At 39.7% G+C, this 13,253-nt stretch overlaps 2 protein-coding genes across 2 annotated transcripts in view; both read left to right on the top strand.

Moving 5' to 3' along the window:
* LOC149818291 (putative WD repeat-containing protein C2A9.03) overlaps positions 1-2,399 on the top strand; it is a 36,182-nt gene extending 33,783 nt beyond the window's left edge. Inside the window, exon 10 of the mRNA XM_089985716.1 lies at positions 1,667-2,399. Within this exon, the coding sequence (XP_089841842.1) occupies positions 1,667-2,080 (414 nt within the window). The 3' untranslated portion in view covers positions 2,081-2,399. The remainder of the gene's footprint in view (positions 1-1,666) is intronic.
* A 9,493-nt stretch (positions 2,400-11,892) lies between these two features.
* LOC149818290 (photosystem I reaction center subunit V, chloroplastic-like) lies at positions 11,893-12,704 on the top strand. The gene has a single exon (XM_089986026.1). The coding sequence runs from the start codon at positions 11,923-11,925 to the stop codon at positions 12,397-12,399; it is 477 nt and encodes a 158-aa protein (XP_089842152.1). The 5' UTR covers positions 11,893-11,922; the 3' UTR covers positions 12,400-12,704.
* The last annotated feature ends 549 nt before the right edge of the window (positions 12,705-13,253 follow it).

Here is a 13,253-nt window from a genome sequence, read left to right as displayed (position 1 = left end):
TGATTTATTTTTGTCATCTTTTTCTCTATTAGAAGTTATTGCTTATTCAGACTCTGATTGGGCAGATGTGACTGATCGTCGCTCAACTACAGGTTTTTGTAGGAGATTCGTTGATTTTATTTAAATGCAAGAAGCAACAAAAAGTGTCCCAGTCCTCTATAGAAGTAGAGTACCAAGTCATGACAACCACTACTTCTGAGTTGGTATGACTGAAACAATTGTTAGAAGACTTGATAGTTCATGTAGTAGAATCCTTAAGATTGTGTTGTGACAACAAAAGTGTAGTTTATATCACCGACAATCATACATTTTATAAATGAACCAAACATATCAAAATGGACTGCCATCATGTCATATTGAAATTCTTATAAAAGAACATTACATTACCATATGGACCAACCGAGTATCAATTAGTAAACTTCTTCAATAAAGCACTTTCATTATCAAGGTTTCAATTTTTCCTTGGAAAACTCTTGGTTGTGGCACCGTGAGTTTGAGGGGGGTTGTTAAGATATGCATATATATATATTGTCATTATAATAGTTAAATATCCAATAGAGTTATTTTAGTCTTTTCACAGCCTTGTAATAAGGTTTACCATTAGGAGGGGTACAACAGTCCTTTATATTATTTTTAGGGGCATTTTAGGTTTTTATTATTTTTTGTAATTTATTCTATTTATCAAGGGCATTATAGTTCTTATAATGCTCTTGAAATAGAGCTATTGGGAAGTGCTCCCAACAACTATATTTCAAGCTGTTGGGAGCACTTCCTAATGGCTTTTCTTTGTTTACTTTTGTAAATAAATAGGTAGTGTAACCCCTTTTGTATGTTATGCATGTTCAAGCATATTTGTTATACAAATTCTATATTTTTTTAGTGTTCTTGGCTCCTAAGCGGACCATGTGTATGTGCTAGTGCGGTTGACCAATAAGTGGTCTTTGTGTTCTTGTAAGCCCATAAGGGGCAATCTCTTGTTATATTTGTTTCGTTACACATACTTCATGCCCAACTGGTGCATCCAACTACCTCAGTTGCTAGTTGGCCCAAAACAAAGGAACAAGATCGTCTCACTCACCTGAAAGTTCATAAATAATCCATAAAGCCCCATGTCATGAGAGGGGATTCTAAAACCACTCGAGCCCCCCAATCCATCGTATGTAAGACATTAGAAAGCAGTCATCCAGCCCAAAGTTTTATGAAGGAAGAAAAATAAATAAAAGAAGAAAGTGAGGAGTGAAAAATGAAAAAGCGGAGGGAAAAGAAGGAATATTCAAGAAAGGCAATAAAAAATCTCCTCATTTTTATTTGCCTTCAAAACTTTTTCTTTATTATATTTTTGCAGTTAGACATTTTTTCATTTCATTTTTTTTTTCTTAATGGCAGGAGACTGGTTGACACTGAAAATCTGAATTATGGTCAAAACTTTTTGTTTTTTTACAAAGATGTGTTTTTTGTATTTTCTGTTGGTTTTCTATTTGACTTTAGTAAGATGGCCATCACTGAGATCAATAATTTGTGCATTTATGTCACTGAAAATTTTGCTGGCTTTTGGGAGCTTTTGGTAATTAAAGCAGGATATCATTATCAGGATTTGAAGAACTCAGAATCCTTTTTACATTACTTTTCCTGATTAAGTTCTAAGCTCGACCTCACTTTGGTTCAGACGGTTATGCCTCTGTTGGGTCACCTGGATTTTTCCTTTGCATCTGCGTGGCACCCGAATGGTCTCACTTTTGCCACAGGAAACCAAGACAAAACATGCCGCATTTGGGACCTCAGGAATCTCTCCAAATCTGTGGCTGTTCTCAGGGGCAACTTAGGTGCAATCAGGTCCATCCGATTCACTTCTGATGGGCAGTTCATGACAATGGCTGAGCCAGCTGATTTCGTGCATGTGTTTGATACGAAAAACAACTACGACAAAGAGCAGGAGATTGATTTCTTTGGTGAGATCTCTGGTGTGTCTTTCAGTCCAGACAGTGAATCGCTTTTCATTGGAATCTGGGATAGGACTTATGGCAGCCTTCTACAGTATAACCGGATCCGGAATAGATGCTACATTGACTCATTCTACTAAAGCAATCATCTGCTAGATCCTGGTTCTTTCAATAGAGCATTTCATGTTACAAGTGTGCATGGGACGGATTGTACAGAAGGTAGTAAAGCATGTGTAGTGGAATCATTTTAAAGGTCCTCATGGTGCAGGACCACCCAAAACTTGTTTTAAGGACCGGATTTGATGGCCTTTTTTGTTTCTACTCTGTTTTCTTTCTTGTATTGTGAAAATGGTGGCGCCCTTTAGCTTGGAGAATACGATTTCCAATGCACGGGGAACTACTTGAAGGCCATGTTTGGAAGCGAGAAACAAATCTCATATGAAAAAAAAAAGTTTACATTATCTTTTTTCTGTCTCATAGGCTCTCTCTTAAAATGCTCGAGATATCCCAAAGTTATCTACTCTAAGCCCCTGTTTGGAAACTGTTAGTCGGTGGCAGCCAAGGATGCAGTTATGAAATCCCTAAAATTTGTGGTTTTAGCAAATCCACATGGTTGTTTGGGTTAAGTGGAACGGTTCAGCTTGAGATTTATCACTTCTACTTGTGCAGCTGTTTGGAACGCAGCTGAAAAGACGAAATCAAAACTGAAGAGCATTGGGAAGGTCATCGGAGCAGTCACCAGTGTGGGAACTGGTGTCGTATTTGGTAACTACCACCTCATCTAGGTGGGAGGTGAAATATGGAACTGGAGGTTTCAAATACCAACCCAGTTCCATCATTTCCTACAACTGCATCCATCCCAAACAACTTTGGCATTGGGTATTCCTCACTTTCCATTCCGGCTACCTCTGAGGTGGCATTTGCGAAATATTATCCCTTCAGGGATGCCATGAATCCTTTGAATGTTTGTGTAGAAATTTCTGTTTTCACGGTTATATTTATATAAGAGAAAGTTTACGTGCGAAGGGTAAAAAGATCTTTTGAAATTTAGATATTTGCGATTTTTGACATGAAGAGAATATAAAAAAATTACGGGGTATTTTGAAAAAGTGTCAAATTACTTGCACGGTATGATCATTTCCCATTTTTTAAATGAATCAGCTCAAGCTCAGCTTGTTTAATTTAAGCTTGCCATGAGCTCAAGCTCAGCAGGAGCGAGCTGAGCTTGAACACCCTCTTGGTTACCAGCCCTACGCTTGAGAATGTCAAATAATTGAACTTTATGTTTAATTTAATTGGGCGTACTGTCACGTTATCTTCAATAAACTAAACTTTGAAGGTGCTACACTTGCGTAGTTCACTTTTTAACAATGATGATAAATAGCCGGTTGAATTGATTGGGGAAAGGTTTTTTTCTTTTGTTTTTTTTTAAGGAATGGGGAAAGGGCAATGTTGTTGACCTGAACTTTTCCACCTTTTCGTAAGTAATTGAAATTTTGAATGGTGGATGGAGGTGGGGTAGCTACAACCCAACGGTTAGTTCACTGTGATAGAGGTGGGGGTATGACTAGCACGTCCTGTGCAGACGATTTATAAAGCTTCCCACAGGACAGCGTCCGGGCAGGGACTGTTGTTGCATTGCTGACACAACAGTCGTATGGGAGAGGGTCTGACTCTTGTGTCTCGATTTGGAGGACAAAAGAGAGTTCCGCGTTTGATGCGGGACGTTGGGGACAGACGATTGCATCCATGCAATCAAACGTAGGACTTAAATGTTAAAGTCCATTACTCTAATATTCAACCTTCCATCAAATTGGTTCTTAAAATTTTTAAGAAACATAAAGCAATTGGGCCTGCACTGTCACGGGCTTACTTTTTCCAATAAGACAACGTGGTGTGACGGTCTTTCATTACCGACACAAGCCTTTCTATTGCTCTGTCACGGATATAGAATGCTTCGCAAATCCGTGACACGCCAAGCTGCCCAACCTAACGGCCAAAGACCGCGTACCAACACGTTTTCATGTACTGAATCATTTTCATTGGCCCTGTGTACCACCCTATGTGCAGCTGCCTAGCGGAAGCTGATCAAGCATATTTTCAAATGCGCATTCCATGTAGTCTATGCCGCTTAGTGCATAGCCGTCCCATACCAGCTATCACTTTCGAAATAGGCACAAATTTTGCCTTAGCCTTGCGTGTCATGAAGCGTATTGCGGCTCCATGTGCACAACACGGCAAAATTAACCTCATCACTAAAGAAACAAGACCTTGCGGCCTCCAGTCCAAAGACCAATTGTTGATTGAATACCATAACGAAGAGCACCACCCAAACTCATTCGCCGGTGCCTAGACATTCACTCGCTTAGCTCTGAGTCATCACACACTACAAGAAATCTGTGGATTAGCGACGACCACATTCCGTCGCCAATCTCTCGCTGTAGAGTTTAATGACGGAGTAGCGACGACTAACTTTCATCGCAAATTTTTAGTCGCTAATTAGCGACGGAACATATCTATCGCTACTTTCATTGCTACATTGCGATGAATTAGCGAATGCTATGATTCATCGCAAGGCTGTCGTTAATCTGCAGAGATTTGGGTTTGCGACAGATATGAATCCATCGCTAATTCTGTCGCTATTGTAGCGGTAAAATTGTGACAGATTAAAATCCATCGCACAACATCAGTCGATTCAGTTTTGCGATGGTTAAATATCCATCCTTGATCCGTTGCTAAATTAAAGGCCGATACTAATTAGCGACGGATAAAAATCCATCGCAAAAAATAAAAAAATTGTTTAAAATATGAATATCAAGAAAAAAATTCTCATGATACAATTTATATATCATGTGAATAAAAAATAAAGTACACATAAAAAATACATATACAAAGCAACTATAAACAATTTATCGATCCACTATAATCCTCGCCAAGTTCTAATTATTTATAAATAAACATTTACAAAGAGTTTCTTTTGAAACAACAAGAAGGTACAATAAATTCAACACATGAATCTAATCATCACCAAAATTCTGTGTGTCATCTTCTTCATTGTCTCGATCTTCCCCTTCAGCTCCTCTACGTTGATTATCTCCAGCATCCTACAAGAAAAAAGAAAGGTTAGTATTGATAAACAAAATATAATGAAATAAATTATATGCAATGCACCTAAGCTAAGGCAATCAAAGTAACATGAATGAATTACACATAGTCTAGTTAGCAATAAAGTGAAGGATATTAACAGAATTTAGATGTGTTCTAAGGATGACAGGAAAAAAATCATAATGATTTAATCATGCAAATATGTGTTCTAAGGTTGTCAAAAAACTCTCATAGTGATTCAATCATGCATATACGTGTTCTAAGGTAGTGAAAAAACTTTCATAGTGATGGAATCATACTTATATGTATTCTAATGTAGTAAAAAAACTTTAATAGTGATGAAATCATGCATATATGTGTTACAAGGCAGTCAAAAACTTTTATAGTGTTGAAATCATGCTCATATGATAAAATCATGCATATACTAGCTTGAAATCTAACGACATGAAACAAATGACATGAAACTTTCATACCTGACAGGCACCTGCAGACGAAGTTCATCTGTCCAGAAAAAAACTGCACAACTCATTACGAATAACGTCAAAAATTGCTTCATGTAAATAGTCACGCATTGTGTCCTTAACAAGCTGGCGGACACCATCCCAAGAATTAGGTGGGACAGTCGGATGCTTGGAGCTGATGCTGGCGAGAGAACTCTGAGAGCCGTGACTGGAGGAGGCAACAACTAGTGAGGTGTTCATATTACTTCCAAACCCGAATACACGACCCTTTTTGGGTTCACCTGTTGCAATCACTCATGCTGCAAGATCAAAAGGCAGATGCCGAGTGGAGTCATCGCCATATAGCTCTACCATCTGTTGCTCGTATAACTCCTACAAAGTAATGATTACAATATGGATTAATAATTAAGAATTATAATGTTTATAATAACTTATGAATTACAATATTTATTAATACAATAAATACATATCGTTATCGTTCTCGCCTTCTCTGATACAAACTCTCCCGTGGTCTTACGTTTATGTGTTTCAACAAACACATCCTTGTATGACATGGTGCCTCCTTTATCTGCTTCCTATGAAGTTAAATGATAAAAAAATTATTTAACAGTTATGCAACAATACTTATAAATTTGACAATATATATTGATGAGTTACCATTTTCTTCAGGTGGCGCCCAAAAGTCCTAGATCCACCTATGTGTAGATGGGCATCGGGCATCTTCGCTCGGTTTTGTGCAGCTTTCGCTAAGCGGTTTCGAAATCCATGCCCTTCCCACTTGTCGCACATTGCATTCCAAACATCTGACCTGTTAGTAGGAGGGCCATGGCCCTTCCACTGCAGTGGATCATTTATCCCACCAGATGCTTTTCTTGCTGCAATCTTCATATTGTGTAGCATGTCTGCAAATTGACTGACAACCACCTTCTGCCACACCTTTCTCGCGTCCTGCTCCTCTATCGTAGTCGCGAAGCGATTCAAAGCCTATAAATAATTTCATGAAGTTAGTATACATGGCTATAACAAAAAAATAAATATGAAACACATTAACTATGAGAAATGATTGTATACCATGAATGAGGACCACAATTTGTTTAACACCTCATTCGGGTACTCTTTCTATTAAGCGCCCGGTCCTGGTAAATATTGAAGTAGCGAATGCTTAATCTCTTGTATTACTTCTTGTGGCTCGAACCTCGCGCTGCACATGAATTGGTACACATTAACTATCAATATATAATATTTATAAGATAAATATAGGATAAGTGAAAATGAAATACTTACGATCAATTATCGATATACACTATTTGAATGAGTCATCGTGTGTCAGACTGAGAAGACCCTGCATCTAGTGTTGTCTCGTGACTTGTATGAACAACTGGTGTAGGTGAGTCATATGCAAGCGAAACATCATCTATAAAAAAATGAGTTAGAAATTCACACAATGCGTATTTAAACTAATCAAGTATATAATTAGTTAAATGATATACCTATCTAAGCAGCCCATGAAGATGAAGGCTGAGACTGACTACCACTGGGTGCTCGACCACTGTAATTTCCATGAACCATATTCTAACAAATAAAAAATGTCATGCAATACATTCAAACATTGCAATACCTTCAAATCATTCAAATCATTGCAATATATTTCAATACATTCAAATAATTCAAATCATTCACATCAAATATTGCAATACATTAAAACATAAGATATGACATCACTTACTAATCATGAATAACTTATCCTTAACTTGCAATACAATTGGATCCGTTACACAACTCTATATCTTCATGGATACATAATCAAATCGAAAATAACTTCATGCAAGACATTCAAATATTGTAATACATTCAAATCATTTAAGCACGTTACAATACATTCAAATCATAACTCTATACGTATCGAAGATACATAATCAAAGAATAAAAAATGTCATGCAATACATTCAAACATTGCAGAACCCAGTTGGTACATCACTAGAACCCATAACAGAACCCAGTTCTGGTCCTGTGACATCAAATATCAAATCCATATATGGATTATCGCACACACACTACATCTACCCGTGCATCAAAATTGTTCATAAATTCTTCACCATGAAACGTCAAATTCTGATAATCACTCACAAAACCCTTCCTGTATAGGTGATGTCTAACGCCATGAGGTTTTACAAATCGATTGTTTTTACACATCGTGCAGGGGCACCTAATCCAACCTGTGAGATCCACTGTACTGACACTTGTCATTGCAAATTCAATAAAACTGTCAACACCATCCATATATTTAAGCGATACCTCATTGTCAACTATCCTACGATACATCCCTCCACGGTTTGCAATTATTTTGTCCTATGATGTTACGGATATTATCCTAACCAGTTAAAAGAGAATCATCAGAATGCTTTAATGAAGAAAATATCAAATTTATCATGCATTTGTGGTAAATATAATGATTTGATACATACACACACACACACACACACACACATATATATATATATAATGTCATTCAATCACAAGAACTATGATGTATGCATTGATAACTTAATATTTTCATGTGCAAAACCATTCATTTGAAGCATGTTTGAAGCATTGATAACTTATCATTCATTTTCATGTGCAAACTCATTCATAACATGATACATTCTGCAAGCATGAATACAATCACATCAATCATTGCAATACATTCAAATCATTCATATCAAAACAATGTCAAACATGTACCTGCAGCAAACACACTCCAATATCCCGCTAACTACAAGCATAACTAGCATGAAATCCAAACTCAAAAAATAAGAACACTTTTATTTTCATACGTTAAAATCATGCTCAGCATGATCTCGAAACTCCATCAAAGCAGTCCTAGATATCCACAACTAAGTGAGTGTGTGAACAAAAAAGTGTTGTATCCAAGAAATTAAATAACCTGTGATGCACATGCATCACTTACTCACCACGGGTATTTACCCGATTTGCATTGCTTTTGTCACTTACTTACCATGGGTCGTGGGGCACAAGCGGGATTCATTGCGGAATTTGCAGAAGACACTGTGTTAAAATAAAGTTTATTACCTGATGACAAGGAGGGTGACACCCCTTGTTGGAAACGAGCCCAGACAGGGAGACACAGCCCTTTGCTAAAAGTGCGGCAGGCAGAGGCGTTGCTCCTGTCGGCAGTAAGGTCAAGGCAGGGAGCAAAACCCCCTACCGGAACATTTACAGGAGGCAGGGGGTGAGACCCCCTAAGGAAAGCATCGGGAGGCATGGGCTGAGCCCCCTATCGAGAATCAATCATGAGGCATGGGGTCTCGCCCCCTGCCGAGGCAAAATTTCCCGACAGAGGGATCCGCCCCCTGCCGGGAAAATAGACAAGGGGCATGAGGGCTTAGCCCTCTGTCAAAATTATCGAGGACAGGGGGGCGAAGCCACCCCCTGCCAAGGAAAACAAAAGGGCAGGGGGCTTCTCCCCCTACCGATCATTCTTCGGCAGTGGGGCGGAGCTCCACTGCAGGAGAAGTCAAGAGGACATGGAGCTCCCTGTCGGCATTCGAAAGGACAGGGGCAAAGCCCCCTGTTCTGTCAGAGATCGGGGCAAGGGGAGGGCCTGACAGAGGCGATCAGGGCCTCTGCCAGCCCCCGCTGACTATAGGGGGTGGGAAGGGCTCGACAGAGGCTGTCAAGCCTCTGCTGACCCTCCGACAACCATAGGGGGAAGGGGGAGGCTCCAACATAGGGGAAATGGGGAGGGTTACCTACGGGCGGGTTGGGGTTGTCATCCCTCCAACAACTAGAGGGGGAGCAACAAGAGAGAGAACGAGAGGGGAACAAAAGAGGTCATCGAAAAACATAGAGGGGGAGCAATGAGAGAGAGAACGGGAAGGAAAAGAGAGAGGAGTTCGACGAGCGGCGGGCTGGCGACGGGAGGTCGACGGGCACCGATCGGGCGGGTGACGAGAGGTCGCCGGGTGGCGGGCGGGCGACGGGCTGCAGGCGAGCGACAAATGAAACAGAAAGGAAAAATGGGCTCGCATTAGGGATTTACAAGAAATTTAGCAACGGATTCGCAACGACAAAATTCCATTGCAAATGTGCGATAGAGTAGTGACATAAAATTTTTGTTGTTGAGCCATCGCGAAGTTGCGACAGAATTGATTTGTCGCGAATCTGTAGCGAATTCACGATGGATTCATGACAAAATTATTTTCGCCGCTAATTATGTAAATAATTCGAATGTTAGCGACTGCTAGTTTTCTCTAGCTACTCCATCACAAATTTGCGACGAAAAAAATTCATCACAAATTTCCGTCGCTAATTAGAGTTTTTCTTATAGTGATACTCGGTTGAAATCATCTAATGTGATCCCTTGGAGAATTAGCCCTAACTCACATGCACCCCCATGCATCCAACCGCTATGCGTGGGACAATCTTACAAGCCGAGAGGCCCTTAACCAAATCTCCAAAGGCAACATCCTCTGATCCACTGACACTGCTTAACCGAACAACGCTCCACATCTATGCCGCCACACATCGATACACTAACGATGATACTGATGCCTATCTCATGCCATGCTACCACCGCACGTCACCGATCAAGCGAATGCATACCGCACATTTCTACACTTGATGCAGTTTCCACTCAATAGAGCTCTGCACCGCACATGTCCTATTCTGAAAGATCGGCCTGGGACAAGCATATTCACGTACTTAACGCCCCCTGAAAATCCCTAGCTTCCCAAATTCTAAAATTGTTTAGGATCTAGGGTCCTGATGTTCCAAGCACACAACATTTGACTTGCATTTGGTGTTAAGAGTTGTTTATGGTCCGGCCTGGCCAGCTCTTGTACTTGTTCATTGTCTTGTTACATGCAATTAGGGATGTCAAATGAATAAGATATTATCCGATGCCCTCGATTCCTTGTAGTGGCATTGCATTTGGTAACCCAAAACCATGTCCCATTATAATTGGATGCATATATGCTTTTAATTTTTTGCTATCGAATCTGACAAAATATCCAAATTTAATGGATATCTGAATCCGTTTACATGTTAAAAAAAGCTGATCTGGTATTCTGGAGCGCGACCTCTATAACGAGAGAAGTTGAAAAAGCAGGGCAAATTGTTGTAAAAAGAGAAAATAATATTAGAGCTTAAACCATAAAGTTAACCATCTTCTTCGATCGGAGTAACCAACAGGATGAAAGGTGAGCCAGACTACCAATCAGTATCACTCATACGGGCTCCAGACTGCTGTACAAAGTCTAGATGGATGGCATTGGAGGGGTTAAATATGGATGCCGCAAAAACGGGCTTCAGATGCCATTAGGGTGCCCCTGACTTGATTGTGAGCAGATCAGGTCACTGATTCTTTGGTTGTATTCAATCTCCACTGTGCATCTGCATCTCACTTGATGGATATGCGCTTTAGCCGTGCTCTCAATGTTGGGCGGAGATTAAATATTACGATGATTGGTTATACATATAATGGGTGAAAGTTTGCTACAATCATTTGTACGTACAAACGACTTAACAAAGATGTGATCTGCGTCCTCTTGTTTTTGTGAACCAGCTCTTGAATTGCCTAAATTCAACCTAGCTATGCACAGGTTTTTCGGCTATGCAAAAATCAATGGTTATAAAAGCACATATTTTTATTTTTAAATTTAAAAAACGTTTTTTCATAAAAAAAAACTTGATCCAATGGCCTATTAAATCAACCATGCTGAACACATCTATAAGGGTAGATTGAGTCAAAACAACTTAGATCGTGAGATTCCAACTACACTAATCGATTGCACTTAAATATATACCATATATAATAAGGCCTGATATGCAATAAACATGATCCGCTCTTGGGTAGAGATTAAATATTACAGCTGTTTGCTTATATACAATATGACCTGATATGCACTAAACATGATCCGCACTCGGGTAGAGATTAAATATTACCGCTGTTTGGTTATATACAATATGACCTTATATGCAATAAACATGATCTGCTCTTGGGTGGAGATTAAATATTACTGCTGGTCAGTTATATACAATATATGCATCATACATGATCCGTTCTTGGGTGGAGATTGAATATTACTGATAATTGGTTATATGCAATATGACCTGATATACACTAGACATGATCCGCTCTTGGTATCACAGTCGGTCAGAGATCTATGTGGTGGAGCCAATTTCATCCACACAACGCATTCCAAATCTAAGAATGAACCTGTGGTCACCACGATTTTGATCACGGAGAAAAAAAAATATGAAAGAGATAAAATATCCCCATTACCCAGCATAGAATTCGAGGACAGGATCTCTTATCCAAAACCAACCAATCACATCCTTTCACATCACCACCACACACCCACCATCCTTCTTCTTTTTCTGAACCCTCGAGCCCGACTGCATCAGATCAAGCCATGGCTACCACCTTCTTCAATCTCACAACCCCACTACAGAGGGACTCACCTACACGCCATTCTTTCCAAGGGCTGCGCCCACTCAAGCCCACAGACTCCCTCTACTCCATCCTCAAGGCCCCAACCAGAGCCCATGTAAAGTTTAGCAGGCTCACCAAGTATGGTGGGGTGAAGGCTGAGCTGAACCCCTCCCTTGTTATCAGCCTAAGCACCGGCCTCTCCTTGTTCTTGGGGAGGTTTGTTTTCTTGAACTTTCAGAGGGAGAATGTTGCAAAGCAAGGCCTGCCTGAGCAAAATGGAGTGACCCACTTTGAGGCAGGTGACACCAGGGCCAAGGAGTATGTTGGTCTCTTGAAATCTAACGACCCAGCTGGGTTCAACATCGTGGATGTGTTGGCTTGGGGTTCCATCGGCCACATAGTGGCCTACTACATCCTTGCAACCTCAAGCAACGGCTATGATCCAAAGTTCTTTTGAGTGATTGATGGGGGTGGAATAGGATCAACGGCCATGATTTTTTAAGATTTATGTACAGTTGGGCAAAGTCTTTTATGCTTAATTAGTTGGTTTTCGTGTTTTTGTTGCTGCTGTTGCGCCTTTCTTATCAAAGTGATCAAAAGTGGCGTTTAATTGAGGGAGTTATTTATTTTATTTTTTTAAGGCATGGCTCATGAAGGTGCTCCTCAAGTTGGGAATTGGGATCACTAGGCTTTAGATCTTAAGATGTATCAATGGTTGGTAAGATAATCCTGAAATTATGGAAGAAATCTTCTCTTGATGAATTGTTTCCTCCTTTTCTTTCCTTTGATCATCCTTTACCTTGCATATGCGTGCACATATCTATGGATGTGCTAGTTCTATATACTTGATTCTGCAAATACCAGGCGAATTCAGTACAACTTGAAGCCTTTGACAACTTGTGATTAAACTAATCTGAGAATTAGTACTCCCTCACCTTTCATGTTTCCCATAATGCAAAGTAAAATAAAATAGGGCGTCTACATGGAAATGTGCCCTTTATTTCTCAAAGATATCTCATGGGGATTAAATATGAGAATAAATGAGCTAAGAGCCTAAGAAATAGAAAAAAATGAAAAAAACCCACTATAAAATAGGGTGTCTACATGGAAATGTGCCCGTTATTTCTCAAAGATGTCATCTCATGGGGGTTAAATATGAGAATAATTGAGCTAAGATCCTAAGAAATGAAAAAAAATGGGAAAAAAAACCACTGGTTCGGTTTCAAAACACACTAGAGCCACACCAATAAAGTCATGAAGGTCATGACTAAGAATCAATTGCTTTTGACAGGATGGCCTTTTTTAAGAACT

Source organism: Nuphar pumila, chromosome 13, assembly GCF_984573655.1.
Source record: "Nuphar pumila chromosome 13, dmNupPumi1.hap1.1, whole genome shotgun sequence".
Classification (NCBI taxonomy): Eukaryota; Viridiplantae; Streptophyta; class Magnoliopsida; order Nymphaeales; family Nymphaeaceae; genus Nuphar; species Nuphar pumila.
The sequence above is the reverse complement of the archived record's forward strand: the minus strand, read 5'-3'. Positions and strand labels throughout refer to the sequence as shown.